Here is a 15,660-nt window from a genome sequence, read left to right on the forward strand (position 1 = left end):
TTATCCAAATTGTGTAGGTCTATTTTTTAATGGTGAAAACTGAAGCTTTATTTGTTGTAAAGGATAAAAAGGAAAGGAGAGAAGAAACTGTGGCCTTTAGGGGGGGAATTCTGGAACTTACAGGAAAATGTAGGTTATCCTGGGAAGGCCCAAATCTGTAAGAGACACATTCCTGGGGAGGTGTGCAGGCTGCTGTGAAGGACTGATCAGCTGTGGGAAGCTTGACCACGCAAGACTGTGATGCGCAGGGCCTACAGGAGGCCTGTGGAAATAATTGAGACACTCTCAGGTGGCTGTGGGTTCAAACGGCACAAACGGAATACTTATGGCAGCTCAGCAAGTCCCCGTTGGAAGTGTTGTTTTACCACGACTTGCTACCTTGACCTTAGTTCCTGTTCTCCCCCTCACCAAATTCTTCCAGATAGAGTCAGTGGGTCTCAAAGTGTGGTCCCCACACTAGCAGCATTGGTGTCACTTTGTTACTTGTTAGAAATGCAAATTCTTAGGCCCCAGCCCAGACCTACTGACTCAGACACTCTGGCAGTAGGGCTCAGCAATCTGCATTTTAACAAGCCCTCCAGGAGATTCTGATGTCCCCTCAAGTTGAAACCGCCCCCACCCCAGTGGATCAATCTAGCTGAGTAGAACAACAGGTTATTTGAATAAATTAGAGTACTTCTCACATATAGATAAGGACCTACACATAAAATAGGTTCAGAAATCAGTGTTGCCATGTGAAAGAAATTGTCTTGGCATTACTCTCTGAAGGATACTCCTGATGAGAATAGGGTGACGATTTCCTGGGCCATTTGTAAGTGTACATACTGGTTTTCACTTCAAATCATCTAACCTTGACCAGATAGAACAGGTCTATTCTGTCTTGTTGAGCAGTTTAGCTGTCTCTTGCCTACCTGTATCACTGGCCCAATCCGAGTTACTGACTGTACCTTCCTGCCTACCTTAGAGGTAGGTACAGGTGCTTGGCTTCTGTGAAAATTAAATATATTTCTTCTTTTAAGAACCTAGCTGACTTATGCCTTCTACAAGTTTTCTGGAGCTTCTTTTTGCCTCCTGAGTTTTTTATTTTTATTATTATTTCTATTTTTATTGTTTTTCTATTACAGTTGTCCCACTTTTCCCCTATTGCTCCCCCACCCTACCCAGCCCACCCCTTCCCTCCTAAGTTTTATAGAGTTCTGTGATTCTCTGGCACTCAAAGACCTACAATCAGGTTTTGATAAGCAGAAAGACTTTTTTTATACTGGAAAAATTAGTAACAATCAATTCATAGTTATTTAACATGCCCACACAAAATCCACACTAAAAAGCATTGATATCCAAGAATACATGGAAAGAGGTAATTACTGTCTTTCAATGTATCTGATACCACAATGGATTTCCTGTCTTCTCCCTCTGTTGGTTATGGTAGGAAAGTCCTTTAAAATTATATATATATCTGTCCAGAGAGAAAGGGAGAAAGGGAAAAAGGGAGAGAAAGCCATCGATTTAGAGCAAAGAGAGGAAAACAAATTGTGGTAGAACAACTAAACTGCCATCACCATTTACAAAAACACAGATCTAGAATTTACTAGATATAGATTTAGGTAAAAATATATTGATTCAGTAATTCCACAATTTCACAATAATGCTGTTTTACTTTACTATGAGTGTATTTTTCCTAATTGTATTTAATGGCAACTTTTCCCTATATTTTTGTAATGACTGCCCAGCGCTTCTTTATTTGGTTCAATGTGTTAGCACAGGAGGCTTAGTTTCATTTGCCACTAAATCTCGTTGGATATCAAATTAGTTTTATAGGTCATCTATGAAAACATGTTTAGGTAACATTAGGTTACCCATAAATCTCCAGTGCAAATTGTTTCCTGTTCCTTAAACATAACTCTCAGAATCTTGTCTGAAATGCTTCCAAATCATTACACATTTAGTTTAAATAATGGAGACACCCCTTAGCTTTATACATATGGCTACTTAAAATGGTTCCTTAAACTCTGAGGAAGTAAGCCAGAGAATATTGTATTTGCATCTTTCTGTTTATAAATGTATGCCTTTATTTCTATCATGCTTTTTTTCCAAAAAGAACGTGAGATGGCTTATAAAAAATAAACTCATGCCAAAAGTTAATAAAGAAAAAAAATGAGACACCATAAAGAATGGGAGGAGCCTTCATTGAAATTCAAATTTGGGTTCCTATCCTAGGCAGATAGCATAAACTGTTGGTTTCACTAGTCCAAGTAGGCACTTAAAATGTAACGGAAGGAAAGCTAACATAGGAATTTAACAAACAAAATCAATGTACAAAAGCTATCTATTATTAATAGTTTTTTTGTATGAATTGAACTTACATAAATTAACTCCTGTTTCAGTCTATTGTATCCTTTCATACTTAGTGAAAAAAAAATATTGAGGAAAAATGAGAAATGAACGTCAAAACTTGTATTTACCTGGCTGCTGTGGCTCAGTGGATTGAGCGTCGGCCTGCGAGTCAAGTGTCGCTGGTTCGATTCCCAGTCAGGGCACATGACTAGGTTGCATGTCAGGTCCCCAGTTGGGGGCGCAAGTGAGAGGCAACCACACAGTGATGTTTCTCTCCCTCTCTTTCTCCTTTCCCTTCTCTCTAAAAATAAAATAAATAAATAAATAAATAACATTTAAAAATAAACTTGTATTTATTCTTTTAAAATGACACATAGAGTGCAATAATAAGGTACGTAAGGTGAAGCAGATTCTGAATAAAGGATGAACTAATTGAAAAAGACACCAAACAAAGCATTCTGTAGTTCAGAGCTATAAATGCAGTTGGCATGTTAAAATGAGATACATAAAATGTCCTTTGCAGGGAGGGAGTTGCATTGATTTTTGTGATGACACTTCAGTTCATGAGCATTTGGTGCATCTGTTTCATGACCATTGCTTTGCCATATGCAATGTTAGTTGTTCTTAAATAAATTTGCATTTGTTTTGGAAAGACAGGTCTCACAGCTCATTTTATTTGTGTACATTGTACTTGCTACCATCAAGAGGGGAATGTAAAGAGGCCCTCAAATAATTTTCTCCTTTCCTCTTATTCTGTGTTGAAAAGTTATGCCAGGGACTAGTATTTGGCTGGAAATTGGATTTCCCAAAGCGCAGGGTGAACTTGAAGGATAAAGTGAAGGAATCAGCTGCCCTGATCTACTGATTTCACAGAAGCCACTTGGTTTATTCAGTCCATATCTAGAAAAGAGCATGTGTGATCCTCTGGAACCCAAAAGGATTTTGGAAATAAGAATGGTATCACAGTTACTTCATAAAACACATACGTATTTTGAAAACATACAAAGTCATTCCAAAGGATTTGTGTTGTGCTCACTTACTTCTATTTCTTAATGGACTCTAAAGTTAGTTTTAGAATGTAATTACACAAAGATCCAAGAATAATTGGAAAACAGATGCTAAAATATTTAAGTCAGTAAACTTCATAACAAAGCTTTTATCTCCAAATAATGAAAAAAAAGTAAAAATTGAAAAAGGAAATAATATTGCAAATGTATCCAAATAATCACAGTATTTCAGAATGGGAAGGCTTTTTAGCCACGCTCACCATCTCCATTAATCTTCTTCTCTTTGGTACTCCTGGTATCTGGTATTTCACTCTGATTCTACCAGAAATTAAGGGGAAATTCACTAACATTCAAGAGCCATGCCTTCCACTCTTCTGATAAATGTTAAAAAGTAATTTACGTATGTTGACCTCTCTTTTGCCTTTTGAAGAAAGGCTACTTTTCTACTTGGCAGTTCTTTGAATATTTTAAGGTAGCTTTTAATTTCCTCTACTAGGTGTTTGTTCTACATTCAACTTATTGGGATTCTCATTTTCTACTTATATTTTTATGGGCTCTGGGTCCTTTGTGGGCACAATTATAATATTATCTATGCAAATGAGAATATAACCATGCAAAGGCAAGTTGAACTGTAGTGTTTTATGAAATGTAGCCTAGGCTTATTCTGTGTTCTTCCTTTTTTAAAATAAAGGTTTTGAAAACGGATCTAGAAAAGAAAAAGCAAACCATGGACAAGCTCTGCTCACTTAACCAAGATCTTCTTGCAACACTGAAAAATACAGCAGTAACCCAGAAGATGGAAGCATGGCTGGACAACTTTGCCCAACGCTGGGATAATTTAGTCCAAAAACTTGAAAAGAGTTCAGCACAGGTTAGTGATACTAATTATCCTACAATACAAAAAATGTTTCTTTAGTTTTTGAAATGTAATGCATTAAGAGAGCGATGCTATCACCCTACATGCCACCAGGTTAGTCCTTGCCAGGCATTTTTAGTTGAATAAGAACATGGCTCTCAGGGTGGTTTTGATAGTGGAGAATGTGGGAGGGGTGGAGGAGTGAGCGATAATCGAATGAACTAATGACTGCCTTAGAGCATAAACCCACCCACTTCAGCAGAAATGGGGATCTGAATGCCTTAGAGCACTTGGACAAAATGCTGGGGAACTCTGTCATCAATCTAACCCCAGATCATAGACTCCTAGAACCAAGAGGATAGAAATTCATTGTCCAAGGAAAGTTTGGGATAGCAGGAGGCTAGGGAACAGGTCCTTCGATTTCAGTAATGATGACTTCTTTGTATTTGTGCAAGTGAGTATCTGATCATTGGATTTTCTGCTGCAGATTGTTGATTTGTAAAATCATGAATGTGGCTTAGTTACACTTAATACACAATGGCTGTAGGTCAGGAGATCATCTGAATTATACTTGCTGTGTTATACTGTGCTTTTATGTTTTAATAATTTTAAAAGTTTTGGTAATTTATAGAAAATGGGGTATTTTTAAATTGGGAACTTATTTATCTGATCTCAGATGGTGGAATCATGGGCAGTCATTGAGAACATTAACACTATGTGTAATAGTTTTTAACATATTCTGCCATATTGTTTTGCATTATAGAAGCTAACTTTTACTAATTGGTCACAGGTCATAGCTCAATACACCACACATACAGCTTATTATAACAGTGACCACATTCAATAGCTTTAGATATGTATCTCCTCTGTTGTGAGACAGAGAATTTGTTTTCTTAAGACTTGACATCTGAGAAGTATAACTTAGGAAATGTTCATTGAAAGATGAAGAAATGAAGGTCGAAGTACTGCTTCTAGCAATACAATTTAAGGCAGTATGATCAGTCAAAATACACAATTTTCAATCACAGTTAAAGTTTCCTTTAAAAATCAAATTCATATTTCAAATCTTAAGGCATAAAAATGCAAGTCATTTCCTGTGCAATCATTGGGCAACACAAAAGAGTCCATTTGTTTGCCATTGAATATTTTTAGCAGTTACTTGATGTAATAATGATTTTACTACCAGAACATGATTCCTCTTATTACATGTAATCTGGTCATGGCTACTTGGCAATACCATTGATATCTATGTAACAAATATGTGGGGCATTAGGAAATTTGATACTTTTATTTTAGAATTTGTTGAATTTATTGAGGTGACATTGGTTAATAAAATTATATGGGTTTCAGCTGTACAGTTCTATTATGCATCATATTGTGTGTTCACCACCCCAAGTCAGTTCTCCTTGCATCACATTTTATCCCCCCTTCACCTTCTTCTACCTCGTCCACCCCCTTTCCCTCTAGTATGTGCCCATTGATTTCATAGATTATTGCTGCTGGAGAATGACTAGTTACCATGTTATGAAGCAATGGCATTATTTGACTCCTTTAAAGGAATGTTTATGAAGATGTAACCTAATAAAAGGTCATGTTCTCCTTCACTTGCATTATGCGCAGTGGTTTTCACACTTGAGTCTGTATAATAATCTCCTGGGAAGCCAATTAAAATGCATAGTCCTAGACTCTGAACTCAGGAAATCTCATTCAGTAGGCCAGTAATCCACACGTAGTCTTTGATATAGCTTGCTGGCCATATTTTCACAAAACACTGGATTAACAAGGTAACAAAATGTGGCAATTCTCACATTCTGGTTTCCCACAATGCCGCCTGAAATGGGGAGAAAGAGGCCTTTGTAGGAATGCAGTATTGAAACGTGCTCATTTCCTAGGATTGACAGTACTTTTCAGAAGAAGGTCGGACACCTCTGAAAATGTCATGATTTTATTTTGCTATTTAGTTAAAAAAAAAATTGGAGGCCTTATTTTTAATGACCTAGAAGTTATGAGACCACCAGCCACGGCAACTTAGAAAATTTCAAAATATGTAAAAAATAGCAGTACTATAGTTCCTTATAAAATGATGTTCAGCATCCATTATAACATGCATCTGCTCTGTTTGCTCACTGGCATGTGATGAGGATAAAATAAAGCCATAGACGTAAAAGCATTTTGATGGGAAGAAAAGTGCTGTGGATGTGTAAGGGTTACTGTCCAGTGAGTCTGGAGGGCTTACTATGATTCACTATGATTATTTTACTTTTTATTTTCAAATAGTCATACATTCCATACCAGACCAAAAGCAGATACATGGGCTTGTATTAGGTGAGTTGCCTCCTAGAACCCTAAGCTTGAGCTTCTCTTCAGCTCAGTTCAGCTTTTGCTCATCGGTTTGTCCCCAAAATGCACTATCATATGCTCAATCGAAATCATTGCTGGGGACTTGGGGGCTCTTAGGAAACCAAAAATGTAACTACCCAGGGAAAGAGCGATTAAAAGAACATAAAGTGAGCACAGAAATAGTATCTTATAACTTAAAAAACCACTGATTTTCTTTTCTGAATGTCAGATTGAAACAGGGGCATGTCCAGAGATCAAAATGTGGGAAAAAAATCAACTGTGAGGGGCTGTCTTGTATTTCCAAGTCAGGTTTGGCTGGAATAATACCTGGACACAAGCAGAGGGTGCTTAAGTTGATGAGAAAGCAGCCTACGTAAATAGAAATGCTTTGTCTCTGAAAATTAGAAAGAATTATTATCCTTGTTGTGTGATACTTAAAATAAGAAAAAATAGCAAGTGGAATAGACCCTGGATTGATGTATTTAAATACTCATCCTATGTTTCTTTCCTAGTTTTTATAAATATGCCTGTTGAAAGTGGCAGTTGTTTCCAAAATGCTGTGACCTGAGGAACATATTTTTTATCTTGATTAAAATTAGGAAATATGATAGTGAAAAATTCACTATAGTTAATACTTTAAGGTTAAATATATTTTAAGTGACTTAAAATATGATTTTCCCTCATTTATCTGAAATCATATATACTGCGGAAAGACAGGCTGTTTAGTGAGTCTATAAATTACATTATTCATGTGGTTTATAATTTATTGTGGCAATTTGTATTAAACTTGGCATCTGATATTTAGTTGTAAGACTATGTCTGTCTAGATAAGTCCAGAAGTTCTGTATTTTTGTGATTTTTTTTTAACAGAGTAAGTTATCTTCTTTGCCAGGAATAAGGAACATTCCATCTAAGTCCATAGATCTTAGTTCCGTTTCATGAATATTTTGCTATCTTCCGAATGACCATGGTTGAGCACAAGTAGCTCAAAGGTAAAGTTAATATACTCAGAACTTTCTACCCTTGAACATAAGAGTACGTGTGTATGCAATATATGTCTGCCTGTATGCATAGATGCTCAAATAGAGAAGCTTACTGTTATGTCTGTATGTAGCTATTTGATATCATTTATGCCCTGCTGAGAGTTTTCAAACTCTTGCCAGACATGTGACTACTATAAAACACAGATAATAAGCCAGTGTGTTTCATAATATCAGAAATGCAAATACATAAAACATTATTAAGATGCAAATTTCTTTATTTGGCTTTCCTTTCTGAGTTTATTCTCATTGTTTAGAGATTCTGTTTTTACTTTACATAAAATAGTTTATGTGCATATTCTGACTTTCTCCATTTGTAATGCATTATTTTGTAGCCCTATTGATACCTGAAATGTAGTTACAGTAGGTTTGCCTATTTTCTTTTGGCCAATGATTTTAATTAAAAATGTCCTAATGCCTTTCAGTTGACATCCCTTTTCATAGTTTTATAAAAGCTTTCCAAGCTTAATCAGCTCACTGCCAATTTAAAAAATTAAATGGTTTTCTAAAACCTAGAGTTAAAATAAAATTCCCTCCCTATTTTAGGTTTCTGTCCTATTTAAATTCATGGACTAACCATCTTGAATATAACATCTTTTTGTTATTGCTTAGGTTAAAGGTTTTATTAGAAAATATTGAGATTATGGCTCCAGTAACTTTGGAAATTATAACTATATCCTTTTGCAACCTCAATTTCAGTAGGTATTTGAGATTGGACCTTTTATATCAGTGCACTTGGTTTTATGTTGTAAATTCATTATCACCAACAACGTAAAATGTTCTGGGGACTGAAAATTTAAGAGAGCAGAGCTGAGTTAGCTGTTGGAATTTCTCCTTCCTTATTTATAAAATGAGAAGTTTGGGCTGGGAAGATCTCTACAGTGTCCTTCCACTCCCAAATGTCTATGATATGCTTCTCTTGAAATTTTATATACAACTCTGGAGTATATAGTGAAGAGATCCCAACTATCTCTGGTATGTCAGCCTCAGCGTCAGCTGAAAGATGATAATGAAAACAAAATTCTCTTCCTGCTTAAAAAGACTGACGTCTGAAATGATTACATTTCACTCATCATGAGCATGTAATTAAAATACCCTGAAGATAAAATACTCATCATCTATATGGTACATCTGGTATCTACTGACAATACCTGAAATAACACATAAAGAAAAATACAAGCTCTTTTCCTAAATGCGTAAGCTGTGTCCCTAGTTACAGAATATGTTTTATTACTCAAGTCAGATGGTGTATAGAGGAAGGTGAGGTAGATCAGGGGAAAAAAAAAAAAAGATTGCCTCTTGAATTTTTTCCAATGCAGTTAACTCACAAAGTTGCTCTAATATTGTGTTTGATATGACTTCTGAAGCTCACATGTATCTCCTCTTTCTGTCAATTCCTACAAAAGCTAATTTGAAATAAGGGACAAAATATGTACATAAAATCAAACAGTTTTGTAGAATAAGCCTTCTTAATTATCCTATAATATTTCAAATAGGAAAAATACTTCTTTCACGTCTTTTGAACATTAACTCTAATTGTGCTCATGTTCCCAATGTCAATATCTATTTAAGAAGTTGTACAGCCTTATTACCAGTGTCGAAACAGGATAGCAGTTAATATTAAAATTTTGTCACCAAGCCACCGTCATGAAATTTAGCACTCCTCGTATGCTACACTTACCTTTGGTAATTTCTCTGTACTCGCTGATGAGATAGAGCATTTTGTAGCATTTCGATTGATAACTCAGCTTCCTTTGTTAGCATCTGGTCCTTTACCCTAGGTTTTATCATAAGGTAGCATGTAGATTACTTCTGTTGCTTAGAGTTGCAAATCCTTCCACCATCAAATATGTGTGTCTTGTGCTCCCATGCTTGTGGAGATAGTTTTAAGCCTGGCTACCAATTCTCAGGTAAAGCTGTGGCTATGATCATGCACAATGTTTTAAGCTGTAGAACTGCAATGCCTCCATACCTATTAAAAAATCAATGATCACTATAACATTATGTACATACAAACAACACAGCAAATAACATTGATCCACAGTTGTCAACCTGATGATATTTTTAAAAGGAGTCAGGTGTATTTCATTTGATGGAATCAGCACAGATTCAATTATAGTATATCAAGAGCTAGAAGGCATTAAAAGATTGTGTCGTGTGCATTTTCAATCTTCTTCTGACTTTATATATGTATGTCTGTATATACAAACACGGACTCACCCAACTACAGTACTTAAAGGAAAATGACCATTGAGAATAGCAACAGTGAACATACCTACTAAGACTTGGATGAAGGAACTATCAGACTTGGATTACAGTTCTGCTTGGCCACTGACAAGTTGTATCTGTCTCCAGTTTTACCTCTCATCTATAAAATGTGAATAAAATTTATAATTACTCTTAGGGCCATTGCGAGGTAATGACAGCAACCACTTATTATGCCTTTACTGCATGTACTATTCTAAGTAAGATAATGAATTCAAAGCACTTTCATAATTCCTGGGACATGCAGAGAGCTCCAGAATTGGTAGCTGTTATTACAAGGTTAATATTTTAATGGTAGTAAGGTAAACTAAGTAACTAATTCTCCATAAATTGTATCTCTTTGTTTATTTTTTTATCATTGAATCTCTTTTTATAAGTTTCTTTAAATGTTCAAATAGTGGAATATTTCACAAAGCAAGAAGTAGAAATCTTTAACCCCAAGGAACTTAGAACGGAAAGAATATTTAAATAATTCAATGGAAGATTAAAGATGCAGCTAAGAATTTAGGCCAGAAATATAGAAAAATATAAGCACCAAGAAAGTTAATTTAAAATGCAAGAATAGGTGGAAAATATAACTAGTTGTCGCTGGGAAACTGCAGACAGCAGCAGAAAAGAAATGTTTCCTTTCATTGTATGCCCTTTTATATTCTTTAAATATACTTAAATGTGCATGTATTTCCTCTTCAAATTGTGCATTTTGAAACAAACGAAAGAGAAGATGGTAAGAAAGAATTTTATTGTTTAAGAGCACTTTGGTTTTTCCAGACTTACCAACATTATACAATCTTAAGGCACAAAGATGTATAGCCTAGAACCATCAAAGACTGCACAAATGCTTTCCCAGTTTTTCTCTCAATGGGAAAATGTAACATTTGGAAATTAACCAACATAACTTTATGAATTAGAACATTCAGTATTAAAAAAATTCTTGAGCCCTGGCTGCTGTGGCTCAGTGGATTGAGCATCAGCCTGTGAGCCAAGTGTTGCTGGTTCAATTCCCAGTCAGGGCACATGACTAGGTTGCACATCAGGTCTCCAGTTAGGGGAGCAAGTGAGAGGCAACCGCACAGTGAAAAAAAAAAAATTCTTGGAGGAGGAAAGATAGCATCAGAATAGCTAGCAGCCATTTGCAGACTGGACTGGGGATAAAACCACAGAGTGGAGAGTGAGAGAGAACGGCTATGAGCGTTAACAGGGATGAATGCGTGGGGACCCAGCGGGAGTGGGCAAAGACCATGACCCGCACTTTCTAAGTGGGGTCTCCAGGACTGCCCAGCCCAGCACTTCTGGCTTCCCTGTGTAGGGGCAGCTGCGAATGGGCCAGCCCTAACCGTGAGAGACTGTGATTTTTGGAAAGAGGGAGTGCATGGAGACTGGGGTACCCAGGGACTGTGCTGCAACATGGGGGCCACACAGAGACTCAGTTGGAAGGAGAGCTGAGGCAAGACCCGAGATTCGGCAGGGACCGCAAGTGGGCACAGCGGCTCTGCTAAACAAAAACACAGGGGACGAGAGCACACCACAGGGCCAATGTGAGGGACCTGATCCAGTGCAGCCCAGAGCCGAGGGCTGCTGTAACAGGAGAGGTCAGCAGAGCCACCAGCAAGAGAGCAGAAGCCTCAGCATCCAGCTAGATCTATGTCCTCACAGCCAGATATCCAGAAAGGAAGTTATGAAATCCTTGGAACTTTGACCAGGGGTGGATCCAGAAGGAGAAGAAAGTGCACCTCTATAACAGTGTACCAGACGTGGTGGATGGAGTGACTCTCAGTCAGCTAGCCAGAGGGAAGGACCCACCAAAGAGCAACACAACAACCAAAACCCAAGTAAAACCAGACAGCCCAAATAGACGGCATAAAGGGCATTCCAAGAGCATCAAGCTCAGGAGGTCAAGGAGGCTGCACCACTGAATCCCACAGGTCTCCTACCACAGAACCTCATACCATAAAGACAGGGGATCAAAGCAGATCAACCTAAGAAGCAGAAGCAAACAAAAAGAGTCACCGAAAATGGGGAGACAAAGAAACAATCCCCCAATGAAAGAAAAGGAGGAATCCCCAGAAACAGTGCTAGATGAAACAGAGGCAAGCAAACTATAAGCTAGAGGAAGCAGAAGATCAGGTTAGTGAGCTGCAGGACAACATAGAAAAAAATTCCTAGACAGTACAACAAAACAAAAAAAGGACTGGAAAAAAATGAAGAAAGTTTAAGGGACCTGAAGGACAACATGAAATGCAACAATATCCACATCATAGGGATACCAGGAGGAGAAGAAGAGGAGCCCCAGGGATAGACAACCTATTTGAAAAAGTAATGACAAAAAACATCCCTAACTTGATGACAGAAAAAGTCATAAATGTCCATCCAGGAAGCACAGAGGGTCCAAATGAAGATGAACCCCAACAGGCCCACTCCAAAGCCCATCATAATTAAAATGGCAACATTCAAAGATAAAGCGAATCCTAAAGGCAGTCGTCGGCAGCCGTCCGTCTCGAGAGACGATGGTGTAGCTTCTTAAGAGTCTATCTGCACCGTCGAGAATGGCTGTGCAGTCCGACTCGGGAGTGACACGGTATCTGTCTCCTCCCGTGTTGAATCGACATCTTGCGATGACGCTGGAGTGTCCTCTCCAGTGAAGCTGAAGCTACAGAGCCTGGGCAGGGTGATATGGAGGGTCTGCTGTTGCCCATGCAGCAGACCCCCCTCTCTTCGCAGCTGAAGGGTCCAAGGGAAAGACGGAGTCAATAGAGCTTGGCTTCAGGTGCGCCGCAGGAGTTGCCGGTGTTGACTACAACGTCAAACCGCCTTAGGGACTCCGGCTCCGGATTTTCTGTCGGGGTTTACTCCCCTAGCCTTTCCCCTGAAGAGGTATGCCGCAAGGCAGCGGAGGTTTTTTGGAGTCAGAGTTTTCCTTCTCTGATGTGCCCTGACTGGAAGATCGAACCAGCGACACTTAGCTCGCAGGCCGACGCTCAATCCACTGAGCCAAACAAGCCAGTAAGAAACAGCTAATAACATACAAGGGAGCTCCAGTAAGGCTATCAGTGGATTTCTCAACAGAAACACTACAAGCTGGAAGGGAATGGCAAAAAATATTCCAATCAATGAAAAGCAAAGACCTACAACCAAGACTACTCTACCTGGCAAGGCTCTCATTCAAATGGAAGGTGAGATAATGAGTTTCCCAGACAAAAGGAGACTAAAAAAATACATTTCCACCAAACCAGCATTGCAAAAGATGCTAAAGGGGCTGCTTTAAGAAGATGAAGAAACAGAGACAAAGAGGAACACAGGTACAAAGGGGAAAAAATCACAATAAATAAGCACCTATCAATAATAACCTTAAATGTAAATGTGATAAATGTTCCAGTCAAAATATATAGGGTGCTGAATGGATAAGAAAACATGATCCACACATATGCTGTCTACAACAGACCCACCTCAGAACAAAAGATCTACACAGACTGAAAGTGAAGGGATGGAAAAAAGTATTTCAAGCAAATGGACATGAAAAAAAAGCTGGGGTAGCAATACTTAAACAAAACACATTTCACAACAAAGTCCATGAAAAGAGACAAAGAAGGACATTTCATAATACTTAAGGGAACAATCCATTAAGATATAACCCTTGTAAACATATGTGCATCCAACATAAAAGCACTCAAATATGTAAGGAAAATCTTGGAAGACTTCAAGGAAGATATTGTCAGCAACACACTCATAGTAGGGGACTTTAACACCCCATTGTCAACAAAGGACAGATCTTCAAAGCAAAGAAATGACAAGGTTATAGTGGCATTGAACAACACTCTAGATCAAATGGACTTGATTGATATTTACAGTACCTTTCACCCCAAAGAAGCAAAATATACAGTGTTTTCAAATGTACATGGAATATTTTTAAAGATAGACCACGTGGTAGGACACCAAACAAGCTTTAACATATTCTAGAAAATTGAAATGATATCAAGCATCTTCTCAGATCACAACAACTTGAAACTAGAAACTAACCTCAAGAAATAAACTCAAAAACATTCAACTTCATGGAAACTGAATAACATGCTATTATATAATGAATGGGTTAACAGTGAGATCAAGGAAGAAATCAAGAAGCTTCTGTAAACAAATGATAATGAACACACAACAGCTCAAAACCTATGGAACACAGCAAAGGCAGTCCTGAGAGGGAAGTTCATAACAATGAAAGCCTACCTACCTAAAAAAGATAGAAAATTTTTCAAATAGCCCTGAATCTGCAAGAACTCGAGGAACAACAATAAACAAAGCCCAGAGCAAGTAGAAGGAAGGAAATCATCAAGACCAGAGCAGAATTAAATGACTTAGAAACTAAAGGAACAATTCAAAACATTAATAAATCCGGGAGGAAGTTCTCTGAAAAGATAAACAAAATCAACAAGCCTTTAACCAGCCTCATCAAGAAAAAAAAAGAGGGAGGACCCAAGTAAATAAAATCAGACATGAAAGAGGAGAAATCACAACCCACTCCATAGAAATATAAAAAATTTAAGAAATTACTATGAACAATTGTATGACAAGAAATTTGACAACCGGTGAAATGGATAAACTTCTGGAAACATATAATCTTCCAAAACTGGATTAAGAAGCAGCAGAAAGCCTGAATATACCAATAACAACCAGGGAAATTGAAGCAGTAATCAAAAAACTCCCAGTACACAGAAGCCCCAGACTGGGTTGCTTCATAGGTGAATTTTACAAAACATTTAGGTAAGAACTAACTCCTGTCCTTCTCAAACTATTCCAAAAATCCAAGAAGAGGGAAGACTCCCAAACTCTTTCTATGAAGCCAATATCCCCCTAATTCCAAAACCAGATCAAGAGACAACAAAGAGAGAAAACTACCAGCCAATATCACTGATGAACATAGATGCTAAAACCCTCGACAAAAACTGACAAACTAAACCCACCAATGCATTAAAAAGATCGTACACCATGATCAAGCGGGATTCATCCCAGGATGCAAGGATGGTATAATATTTGCAAATCAATAAACGTAATACACCACATAAACCAAATGAAAGACAAAAATCACATGATCATATAAATAGATGCTGAAAAAGCATTTGATAAGGTACAGCACCCATTTATGGTAAAAACACTCAGCAAAGTTGGAAAAGAGGAAGCATACCTCAACATAATAAAGACCATATACGAGAGACCCGCAGCCAACATCATATTCAATGGCCAGAAATTGAAAGCTTTCTCCCTAAGATCAGGAACAAGACAAGGATGTCCACTCCCTCCACTTCTAATCAACATAGTATTGAATGTCCTCACCACAGTATTCAGACAAAACAAAAGGAAATAAGGCATCCAAACTGGAAAGGAGGAAGTAAAACTGTCATTATTTGCAGAAACATAATAGTGTCCATAGAAAACCCTGTAGGCTCCACCAAAAAACTACTTGACCTAATAAGTGAATTTGACAAAGTCAATATTCAGAAATCGAGGGCATTTTTGTATACCAACAATAAAATATCAGAGATAGAAACTAGAAAAACGATCCCATTTACTATAGCAACAACAAAAATAAAGTACTTAGGAATAAACTGAATCAAGGAGGTAAAAGACCTGTACTCAGAAAACTACATAACACTAAAGAAAGAAATTAAGGAAGATACAAATAAATGGAAGCATATACCATGTTCATGGATGGGAAGAAACAACATCATTAAAATGCCCATACTACCCAAAGCAATTTATAGATTCAATATTAAAATAGCAATGATATATTTTACAGACCTAGAACAAATATTTCAAAAATTTATATGGAACC

At 37.5% G+C, this 15,660-nt stretch overlaps 1 protein-coding gene across 1 annotated transcript in view; it reads left to right on the top strand.

The window, feature by feature from the left end:
• Positions 1 to 15,660, top strand: part of DMD (dystrophin) — a 1,939,482-nt gene that overhangs the window by 601,253 nt on the left and 1,322,569 nt on the right. The window contains exon 16 of the mRNA XM_090265340.1: positions 4,033 to 4,212. Within this exon, the coding sequence (XP_090121466.1) occupies positions 4,033 to 4,212 (180 nt within the window). The remainder of the gene's footprint in view (positions 1 to 4,032; positions 4,213 to 15,660) is intronic.

This window comes from Furipterus horrens, unplaced genomic scaffold, assembly GCF_987537825.1.
Source record: "Furipterus horrens unplaced genomic scaffold, mFurHor1.1.pri manual_scaffold_17, whole genome shotgun sequence".
NCBI classification, from domain to species: Eukaryota; Metazoa; Chordata; class Mammalia; order Chiroptera; family Furipteridae; genus Furipterus; species Furipterus horrens.